This window comes from Stegostoma tigrinum, chromosome 5 (assembly GCF_030684315.1).
Source record: "Stegostoma tigrinum isolate sSteTig4 chromosome 5, sSteTig4.hap1, whole genome shotgun sequence".
Lineage (NCBI taxonomy): Eukaryota > Metazoa > Chordata > Chondrichthyes > Orectolobiformes > Stegostomatidae > Stegostoma > Stegostoma tigrinum.
In genome coordinates, this window is record NC_081358.1 from 105,645,729 (window position 1) to 105,658,087 (window position 12,359).

A 12,359-nucleotide genomic window follows, 5' to 3' on the forward strand; every position below is an offset into this window, starting at 1 on the left:
CTTCACAAGCTTCAACATCTCCCCTTCCCCCACTGCATCCCAAACCCAGCCCAGCTCGTCCCCGCCTCCCTAACCTGTCCTTCCACCTATCCCCTCCTCCCACCTCAAGTCCCACCCCTTTCTCCTACTTACTAACCTCATCCCGCCCCCTTGACCTGTCCGTCCTCCCTGGACTGAACTATTCCCTCCCTAATTCCCCCCCGACCGGTCTGTCTCCTCTCCACTATCTTCTCCTATATCCATCTTCTATCTGCTTGCCCGTCTCTCCCTATTTATTTCAGAAGCTCCTTCCCCTCCTCAATTTCTGAAGAAGGGTCTAGGCCAGAAACATCAGCTTTCCTGCTCCTATGATGCTGCATGGCCCGCTGTGTTCATCCAGCTCTATACCTTGTTATCTCAGATTCTCCTGCATCTGCAGTTCCCACTATCTCCTTCAAGTAAATGCTGTACTTTTAACATTTCATTGTTAGTAACCCCGTATTGAAAGTGAACTATCTGAGTCACAGTGTGGTGACATTCAGACAGAACAAAACAAAACATTATGTCTTTTACATTTGTTACATTACCCTTAAACTGTGATGATCTTGGCTTAAGAAAGCTGTAACATCTGTTTGGAGTGTCATACTGTCTAGGAACTGGCTCCACAGTGCTGCAAGACAGGAACAGAGCTGGGCCAGGTCCCTGCTGATCTGTTCTGCCACTTTGTCTGGGCTGTTAAACATCTGCAAGAAAATCATAAATACTTTACAACCAAATGAACTTACCTAAACCTTTGTTTCACTTTGTAAACTGACATGTTACCTCATGTTTATAGCACTATTTTGAGGAGCAAGATAAAATAGAGAACTTGTATATTAAATGATGAAGTTTTAACAGGAATAGAATTCAGAAGCACTTGAACTGTTAAAACATGGTATATTTCTTAAAAGGTAGCATTTTTATAATAGAACCTGTTACAGTTAAATTTGCATTTTATTCTGTTTAATGCTGTTTAAAATTTTTATTTTGCACATTATAAATTTTGATCATCATGGACAAAAAGTTGGAGGCCACCTGTTTAAAAGTTGTTTAACTGGGCATTCAGAAATGACTGCTTTTCTAATTTTTTTATTCATTCATGGGATGACGGCATCAGAGGTTAGGCCAGTTTTTACTGCCCATCCCCAATGGCCCAGACAGCATTTAAGAGTCAACTACATTGATATGAGTCACATGTAGGCCAGATCAAGTAAGGATGGCAGTTTGCTTCACTAAAGGCCATTAGTGAACCAACTGGATTTTTCCCGACAATTGGCAATAGATTCATGGGGATCATTTGACTCGTAATTCCAGACTTCTGTTGATTTCAAATTCCACCATCTGCTGTTTGAATATTCAGCAGTTTCTCACGGACTCCTTTACTTACTCTTGACCTATGTGTTCCATATTCAGATTTGCTACTTTTCCTTCGAACTAATTAGCGAATAGAAGGACAAAAATGTGACAGACATGATAATCTGCAGCATAAGCTCACTCACATCTTTGGTACCTGCAGTTCCCTTTACTCCTGCAGATGTCACACTCAGTCACATACAATGGTTAGAGAATTTTGGTGAGAATACATCACTCTGAGGCTGCTCAAAATGGTTAGCAAGCCCCGACAAATCATTCAAACCGTTCTCAAAACAGTTTCCTGCGCAATTTATCTTTGACTATTTCTACACATTCTGTGATTTTAAAAATTGGAACAGTGGTGACTGTATTACTTCATCGATTGATCCATTACTTTTGGAATCCAGAAATGATTGGGTTTAGGAGGACAAAATATTTCTCTCCGTTGTATTTTTATTTGTCAGTTGTGGCAGCAGGAATACACACATGCGTCCAACAGCACATAATCTCACAGTGAGAAACAATAACCAATAAAACACTGCAGCATTCTCCAGAGATCGCTTACCTGAATTTCTGAAAAATAGTGCCAGCCAACCAGAAATGGGTGGGAAAAAAAATCAATATATACAAACAGAAAATCTGCCTGAAAATCAAAGATAAGTAAAAAGTAGTATTGGATTGCTTAGGGAATGTCCTGATGATGCACATTTGATTCAGCCGAAGGAATTGGGATCAAAAAATCTCACAAATCCTCTCACACGCTAAGGTCCACAAATTATAGTTTGAGAACCTGAGAGATAAAAATATTGTTTGGAGAAAGTCACAAAACAGTAAATCCAACCAGGATCTTTCACAAAGATATTGTTGGAATAAAAGATCAGTGGTACCCATAAGGCTTGCGTGGTGGAGAGAGCATACCTGCGTAGTATTTATCTCTGTAATGCCTCCTTTTAATATTATAAAGCCTTTCTCAGTATTTCTATACAACTCAATCCTCTGAGTTTAAAGGCTTTTCTCATCAGATCCTCGAGTCTCAAGTATATGCTTTATACCAAGGTAACCAAAATTGGACAAAGTCTTCTCGTTGTGGTCTGTTAATGCTGCTGTATGATTTTAAACTGACTTCTACTAACTTGTACTTAACTGTTTTTCAAACTCTGCATTCTAATAATATTTCAGACAATTGAACATGTCCAGTGACAATCTTCTGAAGCCTTTACTTTTAACTCCTTACTAACTTAATTCAAGACTGTTGATTCGGTGTTTATCATCAGCTATATCTTTCAATGTTCTACCTGACATGTTAATTTTTTGGTTCAACTGATCTTCCTTTTCCTGAACAGACTCTGCAAATTCAACTACTACTCCTTGCTTAGTATTGCCAGCAAATATGATTGGTCAATACTGAATTTCTAAATCCAAGTTGCTCATTGGTATTAGAAACAACACCTGCATCAATGCCCATCTCAGAGTTAATCTATTCACTTTCTTTTGTGTATTCTGTATTTACAGCATCTCCTCTGTGTGGAATAGACGATGTCACATTGGGAGTTTGGGCAGCTGCAGCTCTTTGGAAGAATACCTGTTGTCACAGGTAATTATATTACATAGATTTTAAAATATTATCCTAACTTGTATTTCTGTTGCCATTTCAGGTGTCACACAAAAGGTGCCTGCTGCTTTCTAAAAATTAGTGCATCATTTTATTTGTTCCAAGCTTATAGATTTTGTTAGATTTAAGGGACAGTAGGGATTAAAGTTTGACTTTGGCAGAAATTTTAAATGAAGAGTAGTGGGTGGATATTCTGCTCCTGCCCATTTTTCCCAATTGCCAAACTTGAATTTTACTCACATGTAAAATGAACATTTTTAGAATAAGTGATAAAATCCCTACCTGCAAGTTAATGTGAAGCTGGCACAATGTTTCTTCGATGAGGCAGTCCTCTACAAGCAAGAAAAATATGCAATCAGAATTCTATCCCTTAATAACAAAGCACCTATTGGACAATGCGTGATAATGTATTAGCCAAAAACAGCTGACTGAAGAAATCTGAATCATGAAGAGCGAACAGCAGGCAACTTTAACCATCACATTTGTTTCCTGCACTCTCCACTTAGCACCTTAAGTTTCTTGGCTTCAAACAACAAACCCCACCAATATTTCAGAGAAAAAAGCCACAATAATATTATTGGTATAGACTTTTTGACAGAAACATTGCGAGGAATGGTATATGCCAAAAATGTTAAGTTTTTTTGTTTTACAGATACCAAAAAATTTTCTGTGCATTTTCTGCAGCCGCTGTCTTTAGTTTTCCCAGAGATTGGTCATTCTTACGGCTGCATTATGTTTAAATACACTTCTTATGAAAATGGGACTGTGAGGTAAATTTTGGAGTAACAGTAATCAGAAACTCCTACCTCAGTTCAAAATAGTACCATTCAATATGGTTCACATTTAAAATCAACAAACATACTTTCTGACTTACAGCATACAAAAGTTTAAACTTATCTGGAGGAATAAGTCATGGAATGAAGAACCGTGTGATGCCTTTAGTTCTAGCACTGGTGATAATGGGAACTGCAGATGCTGGAGAATCCAAGATAATAAAATGTGAGGCTGGATGAACACAGCAGGCCCAGCAGCATCTCAGGAGCACAAAAGCTGACGTTTCGGGCCTAGACCCTTCTCTGAGATGCTGCTGGGCCTGCTGTGTACATCCAGCCTCACATTTTATTATCTTAGTTCTAGCACTGGGTTAGTTTTGCAAGTTTGTTGTTTAGCAAACTCATTGGATATAAATCATACCCCACGGCTCTTTGGTGTGCATATCTAAACAAAATGTATCATTGGTGGCACATTAACAGTGAGGTCACATAATGACACTTTAACACTACAAGACATATTATTTGAACTCTGAAAACAGCCGCACTAACTCAATGTATTGCTGAATTTTCTCTGCCACGAGATGTCCAAAAGTGTTAGGCAGTTAGAAAACCTATTTCCATCCACACAGTCAGGCAGCTTGTACTAACCTGCAATGGTCACTTTATCATCTTTGAGATATGCAAGTCTGTAACACTTGGTTGAGGTCAACCTTTTGCACTGGAAGATCAACAAGTTTCAGCCAGGCCAAAGAGCATCGTTCATTGAGTTAATGGTCCTCCAGGCACCAGTGTGCATTCCAAAGAAAAGGCATTACAGCACAGAGTCCTGCATTGCAGAGCAGCTCGATGAATCGCGACAAAAATACCTGCATCTGTTACCTTCTTTGCAAAGGCACATTCCAAAAAGGAGATGTGTGATGCCACCTTCTCCACCGCAGTCATCTTGAGGGCAATGTGCGGTAGTGCAAAAAGTCTAGGGATGCGTGAAAGGTCTTTTCACTACCAGCCAAGCTAATGACGTGGTGCCTGTTGGAAAGTTCCAGTGATGGGGCATTCTGCCAAGTGACTTTGACAGTCTGCTCAGGAAGCCACTCGACAGGATCGACTGTCTCCTTGTTTCACAGGACATTACATGCTACCACTGCCTCATGGACTTGTGGGTCAAAGGTGTTTCCTTTGCAAATTGTTCCATGAGGAACAAATGATATGGAATGGTCCAACTACTTGACAACACCAGGGATGATGTGATAGTGAAACGTGGTGTTTCTGTACAGAAGGTTGACACACAACTGGATGATCTGGGTACAAAGATGAGCATCCAGATGAAGGTAATATTGGGTATGTTCTTCCCCCACTGCCTTAGCCAGAGTGGTACTAAAGTTTGGAGCAGCTGTCACTGAGGTGCAGTGGAGAGAGGTCACTAGCTAAGGTCTTTCTGCCAAAGCACGACGAGGGTCTATTACCTTTTGAGATTCCATTGTGGCCTTTATGGGAATGTGAATATATTCCTTTCATTTAATAAACTGCTTTTGTTGTTGCAACTGGATTGAAGCTCTAATAAGGAATGTCAAAATTACAATACATTTTCTGCATGGTACTGATCTGTTTACACTTGTATTTGCTTACAGAAAATTTATGAATAAAGTACATATTTGATATTTTAAATGAAAAAATATGGTCTATTTGCCAAGAGAGACAGTAAGAACTGCCGATGCTGGAGTCAGGGATAACACAGTGTGGAGCTGGAGGAACACAGCAAACCAGGCAGCAACAGAGCGGCAGGAAAGCTGACGTTTTGGATCGGGACCTTTCCTCAATCATCTTAAATCTCCTTAAGTCTTATTAAAGGTATGCAGACTTAAAATCTCACATCTGACAATCAGTGTAGATAAATTTGTTTCTCACTATGAAATGCCATTTGGACACTCTAAAGAAGTGAGTCTTGGCAAGGACTGCACTTATTTCCCACCCTGAAGTGCCCTGGGAAGGGGAGGGTGGCAGTAGCCAATTCAGAGTTCAATAAGGAGTCAATATCATTTGTGTGGGATTGGAATTATACGCTGAAAGGATCTCACGTAAAGCAACTCTATTTTAATTGTAGTCTGACAGCTGCATGGACAATTTTGTTGAAACTATTTTTTAAATTTAATTTTCAAACACTGAATTGAAATTGTCAAGCTACCAACTAATTTGAAGTTATAAGGCTGAGCCTTTGTCTCCAAAATAGTTAGGAATGGAAGGGGTAATTGTCAACAATGAAGTCACAATGAAAAATATGAATTGCCTCCTAATAACCAAATAAAGTTGCCTCAGGCAGTAAGGTGTTTGAGTTAGGTCAGCCAGTGATGCCTAAATTACTACTGACAGGCCAAGGGATAAGTTGTCTCACAAGTCCCATTTATTTTCATTGGGCTTTCTGAATTTCGACACTCTGTAGAAGCATGTTGATTAGTGGAAACATTCTGTCAATTAACTGTTAACTATTGTGACAACTTTAAATATCATTATTAGATTTTGTCCTCTAAGTTAGATGTTTGTTCACTGAAATGATTTGATCACCGGGCTCTGTCCTGCAAGGGAGGTTGATAATTGACACTGCTCTCATGCTAAGCCAAATAACTTGCGTTATTTGTGAAAGTATGACCCCTCTACATTCAAAATGGTACAGAACAATGCTAGTTAATTCTTCTGGTACGATCCAACGTGATTTGAATATCTACAGTCCTGTAACTTTAAAACTAAAAAAAATGGATCTAAGGATTCTTTGAATAACAGGTCATCAGATGTAACTTAAAAAACAATCCTAGCTATCTACCATGGTGGCTTGATGGCTCACGTGAATGCTTGGATAAGTCTCAAATACTATTGGTGTGCTTAACTAATCAAGAGGTTGTTTCTCTATCTTGGTAGTTTTCAGAAGTTAATGGATGATAATTTGCCTTCAGTGTGGTTTGTGACTGGATGTTTGCTTTTACAACTTAATAACCAATTGAGAAAATTTAACTTTCTCTAAATCTTTTTCAGAGCAGTACAAATGGCAGTTTATTGTATGATATCCTTGCTTGATTATTTGGGGTTTATTTTTGATTGTCCACTTCAAAGACTTGCCATGGTTTTCCATAGCTCCTGGCATTTACCCAGTGTGAATATGGATGAGTGGCATGAGTGGTACATGGGGTGGATGTGGAAGCATGAAGGGGCATATAAATTAATGAAGGTGCATAGGGATGATGTGGAGATGTGGGCTGATGTCTGCAATTACCATAATGGGCCTTCTAACTAGTGTTCATCGACACTCATCTTCTCCTGTGCCTAGGAAGGTAGCAGATCTGAATCTTGCTCATCCCCATCCCCAGGGGCTGAAAACATAATAGGTATGTGACAGATCATGGCCTCAGGTTGTAGTAGTTCCAAATGGTCCAGAATTACATTCCTTGAACCTGGAGTGAAATCCGAGCCCACACTCTCTCAGTACACTACATAACCATGACACTACCTGGCCTCACAGTGTGGCACAGCTGATACCAGTGAAACCGTACCTTAGCATGAGTCTTCACTTAGTGGTGGGGTGGTAGGCAACAACAACATTACATTTTAAAATTGCATCTCTCTTACCCAGTTGAATCTGATGAAGTTCTGGGATCTGTTTCATGATTGCACTGAAGTAGCAAAGAAGTCCCTTGTAAGCAGAAAGTAAAGTTCGGCAGAGATTTTCATGCCATCGGTATACGTGTTGCATACAATCCTCAGAGGTGACATTACTGCTCCCCTGGCAGAAAGAATAAAAGGGTGAGATACAGGAGAATGAAACTGCACACCCAACACTTCTCATTAATGAAAGGAACACAACCATAGCCAAGGCGGACCATGTATGGAAACAATTAAACTATATCTACATTTTCCCTTTGTTTTTGCTCTTTTCCGGCACAGTTAGTGCTCCTCTGAGCTTTTCTCTTTTGTTCCTTCTATGCTACAAATATAGTGTCTTCCACATCCAGCCCTCTCCAAGCATAGTCAGTTTGCAAATCTAAACATAGCAACTCATCGTTTCCTGGGCTCAAGTCCAGGGAACTCGTCCCCTCTTTTAGTATTCCCCATCTTGTAATATTACAAGATTTAAAGGACAATCTTGGCATTATCTGTTCACTGTTTTTCTCACAATGCAGTCAACCTTGCTGTTATCTTGACTGAGGACCTTCATCTTCCATTGAGCTTTCTCATTGGTGACATGGTGGCTCAGTGGTTAACACTGCTGTCTCACAGTGCCAGGGACCCGGGTTCGATTTTACCCTCAGGCGACTTCTGTGTGGAATTTACATGTTCTCCCCACGTCTGCATGGGTTTCCTCCGGGTGCTCTGGTTTCCTCCCACAGCACAAAAATGTGGAATTGGCCATGCTAAATTGGCCACAGTATTCAGGGATGTGTAGATTAGATAGGCTACCGGGGGATGCGTCTGGGTGGGATGCTCTGAGAGTTAGTGTGGACTTTGAGTCGAAGGGCCTGTTTCCACACTGGAGGGATTCTCTTCTAATATTCTACTTTTTTTTTACAAAAAAATTGTATGCCTGCGCAACTGTGAAAAATGTTGGCTGTGTTTTACTCGTCTTGAGATTGGGAGTGATATTTCACTGACCTTTTCAGAGAAACCCTCCCAGTTCATTCACAAAAAAACTAAGCAATATTAAAGATAAACAGCAACACTTTATTTGAAGGGAACACTTTTTTCAATCTGATAAGATTTCATCTTAAAAAGAAACAAACTGATGCAAAGAGAATGCAGGTGTTACCTGACATCTCCTCAAAGCACAAGATAGCCTAAAAAGAAAATCTGTGTTAACTAGCTGCAGCTCACCACCTCCTCCTCAAGGGTAACTGGGGGTGGGTAATAAACACTGGCCCAGTCATCCCACGGCTGAACGAAAAAGAACGCCCAGGATCTCAAAGCAGGAACAGCGCAGGGTTAAAGCTAGTCCTTTAACTTATCGATTCTTGCGATTTCAAAGACACCAAATGGAAGCCCCTGAATTTCCTCTGTCTCCAGTGAGTGTGGGGATATTGAATGAGGATAGAATAAAATTAGGCCTTAGTGCTCTCTTTCCAGAATAAATGTAACTGTCTATGCTTAGTCTTTGAAGATGAAAATGTGGGCAAGATGCTAATGGGCTCCTCATGTCATGGAACCTAACTCAACGTGGTAACATGACAAGGTGGAGATTATAAAAGAGCAAAACCTGCAGATAGAAATATATATTCTTCTAAAAAAAAGTATTACATATTTACATTCACATTAACAGAAGTACATCCTGTTGCAGTCCTCCATTAAAAGCAATCATATTCAGGTTAAGAATAACACTGAGTAAATTGCTGTTGAACAGATTTCCTCTCTACAGCATGAGAGGAATTAACATTAAAATAATTTTTAATTCTTGAGAGTGACCCAGAAAACCACATTTGTATAGCCTTCAGACTTTTCTACTCAAGAGCAATTCAGACAAATTCTAATTGAGCTAACAAATGGGGCATAATGTTGTAAAACATCGCAGTAGGAACCCAATTAAACTGAAGTGTAACACAAAGCCCAGTTAACCAAGGTGAGGAAAACAAACTGTGTTATTACTGATTAATGATATTGTAGAATGAAGGTTTGTCTGTAATAACAGGTGAGAGGTAATTCTTGTGATCAAAGTGCATTACTCAGCGAAAAAAAATTATTAATTAAATTAGACACAATACTGAAGAGCAAGGACAACTGAAACTAGGAATACAGAAGAAAAAAATGCAGATTACTTACAAAGAATTAAAATAAATTGCAAGTCATGGCAAAGTTTAAAGACTGAGTAAATTCATGATTTTTTGCAATATTTGTATTTGCTGTGCGAAGTAAAAAGACCACATCTTGTTGAAGTGAACAACACTGAAAACTCATTCTCATGACCAAGCTGCACTCCTAATCAATCTGTCCTACTACAGCTACAACACTACCAGATACTGTGGAAAATTGCCCAGGTATCTCCTGTGCATGAAAGGTAGAATAAATCCAATCCATTGAATTATTGCTCTGTCAGTGTACTCTTGATCATCGACAAAGTTATTGGCAGGGGTCAGCAACAATATGATCAAGCAGCACTTGTAAAGAAATAACCTGCTCACTGACACTCAGTCTGGATTCTGCCAGATCCACTTGACTCTTAGTCTCATTACACCCTTACTGCAAAGAGGGACAAAACAGTTTATCTCCAGAGGTGATGTGGGAGTGTTTGCCCTTGACATGAAGGCCATATTCATGGCATCAAGGAGCACCAGTAAGTTTAGAATTAGTGGGAATCAGAGAGAAAACACTTCACTGGTTGGATTCATATCTAACCCAAAGGTCATTATTGGAAGCTAATCACCTTAGCCCTAAGACATCGGTGGAAGTGTTTCTCAAGGCAGCATTGTAAACGTGAACATCTTCAGCTGCTTCATGAATAACCCTCTCTCACTGTAAGGTCAGAATTCGGATATTTGTTATGCCTGCACAATGTTCAGCACCATCTTTGATATCTCAAATACTGAAACAGTCTCTATTCACATGTAGCAAGACCAGGACAGCATCTGAGCTTTTGCTGTTGTGGCAAACAAAAGTCACATCCACTCATGCCTGGCAAAGTTTAACTTCACCAGGAGAAAATCTAACTGTTGCTGAATCTCCCATTACCAAAATCGTGCTATTACCATTAACCAGAAAGTGAACGGGACTAACTTAATACAATGACTTAAATTGCTGGTTTGAGGCTAGGAATTTTGTGGCAAGTAACTCACCTCCTGAATTGCCCACAGCTTGTTCATCATCTGCAAAGCAAAGTTAAGGGTGTACTGAAATACTCTCCACTGGTCTGGATGAAAGCAGCTCCAAAAACACACAAGAAGTGGGGAGAGCATCCCACTTGATTGGTACCCTTTTCATCACCATTAACATTCAGTCCTGTCACCAAATATTGTGGTACTCAAGGCTACTATTCCAAACCTGCAACCTCTACCACATGGAAGGGCTAGAGAAGCACGGGCAGATATGGCAACATCACAATCTGTAAGTTCCTTTTCAAGTCACATATTAACCTGAGTGGGGACGATATCACTGTTCCCACAGTGTCACTCATTTTAAGTACTAGAACTCCTTTCCCAATAGCACTGTGGGTGTCTCTAAACTCCAAGGATTGCAGTGGTTTAAGAAGACAGGTCACCATCATCTTCTCCAGGGAAATCAGGGATGGGCCTTAAATGCTGCCAACATACCTTGAACAAATATTTCTTAAAAATCACACTTAATGACAACTTTCACCAACACATGAAATCTCAAAGCTTTTGAACTGGAGTGTTTCTTGTTCCATAGGAAATATAGCTGCCAATTTGCATTCAGCAAGTTTCCACAAATATCAATTTGATCAAGACCAAATAACCATGATTGAACAGCCCATACATTGGGCCTTGTGAAGACAGGAGATCTCTGGTAAAGCTGATGACGATAGGTGAGGCTAGGATGTTGTCCTGAGGAACTAGACAGAATGTTCCACAGAATTTAACATTATAAAGCGTAGAGCTGGATGAACACAGCTGGCCAAACAGCATCAGAGGAGCAGGAAAGCTGACGTTTCAGGTCTGGACCCTTCTTCAGAAATGGGGGAGGGGAAAGGCATTCTGAAATAACTAGGGAGAGATGGGGAGGCGGATGGAAGATGGATAAAGGAGCAGATAGGTGGGGAGGAGAGACAGGCCAAAGAAGCGGGATGGAGCCAGAAAAGGTCAGTATAGGTGGGGAGTGAGGGAGGGGATATGTCAGTCCAGTGAAGACAGACAGGTCAAGGAGGCGGGATAAGGCTGGTAAGAGGTGGGGGTAGGGCTTGAGGTGGGAGAATTGGAGAGGTGGGAGGAAGGATGGACAGATTAGGGAGGCAGGGACAAGTTGGGTTGGTTTTGGGGTGTGTTCGGGGGAGGGGAAATTTTGAAGCTTGTGAAGTCCACATTGATACCATTGGGCTGGAGGGTGCCTAAGCAAAATGAGGTGCTGTTCCTGTAACCTTCGGGTGATATCGTTGTGGCACTGGAAGCGGTCCAGGATGGAAATGTCATCCAAGGTATGGGAGGGGGAGTTAAAATGGTTTGCGACTGAGAGGTGCAGTTGTTTATTGCGGACCGAGCAGAGGTGTTCTGCAAAGCAGTCCTCAAGCCTCCGCTTGGTTTCCCCAATGTAGAGGAAGCCACACCGGGTACAGTGGATGCAGTATACCACATTGGCAGATGTGCAGGTGAACCTCTGCTTAATATGGAAAGTCACCTTGGGGCCTGGGATGGGGGTGAGGGAGGAGGTGTGGAGGCAGGTGTAGCACTTCCTGCGGTTGCAGGGAAAAGTGCCGGGTGTGGTGGGGCTGGAGGGGACTGTGGAGCGGACAAGGAAGTTACAGAGAGAGTGGTCCCTCTGGAAGGCAGATAAGGGTGGGAAAGGAAAAATGTCTTTGGTGGTGGCGTCGGATTAGCGGAAGTGCCGGAGGATGATGCATTGGATCCGGAAGTCGGTGGGGTGGTACGTGAGTACGAGGAGGATTCTGTTTTGGTTGTTATTGC

General features: G+C 41.0%; 1 protein-coding gene across 5 annotated transcripts in view; it reads right to left on the reverse strand.

Moving 5' to 3' along the window:
* Window positions 1-12,359, reverse strand: part of fam135b (family with sequence similarity 135 member B) — a 365,288-nt gene that overhangs the window by 93,093 nt on the left and 259,836 nt on the right. For all 5 annotated transcript variants that reach the window (XM_048529329.2, XM_048529327.2, XM_048529330.2 and 2 more), the window contains 3 exons: window positions 7,372-7,525; window positions 3,266-3,315; window positions 567-722 (listed from right to left, as the gene is read on the reverse strand). In XM_048529329.2, coding sequence (XP_048385286.1) covers window positions 567-722; window positions 3,266-3,315; window positions 7,372-7,525 — 360 coding nt within the window. The remainder of the gene's footprint in view (window positions 1-566; window positions 723-3,265; window positions 3,316-7,371; window positions 7,526-12,359) is intronic.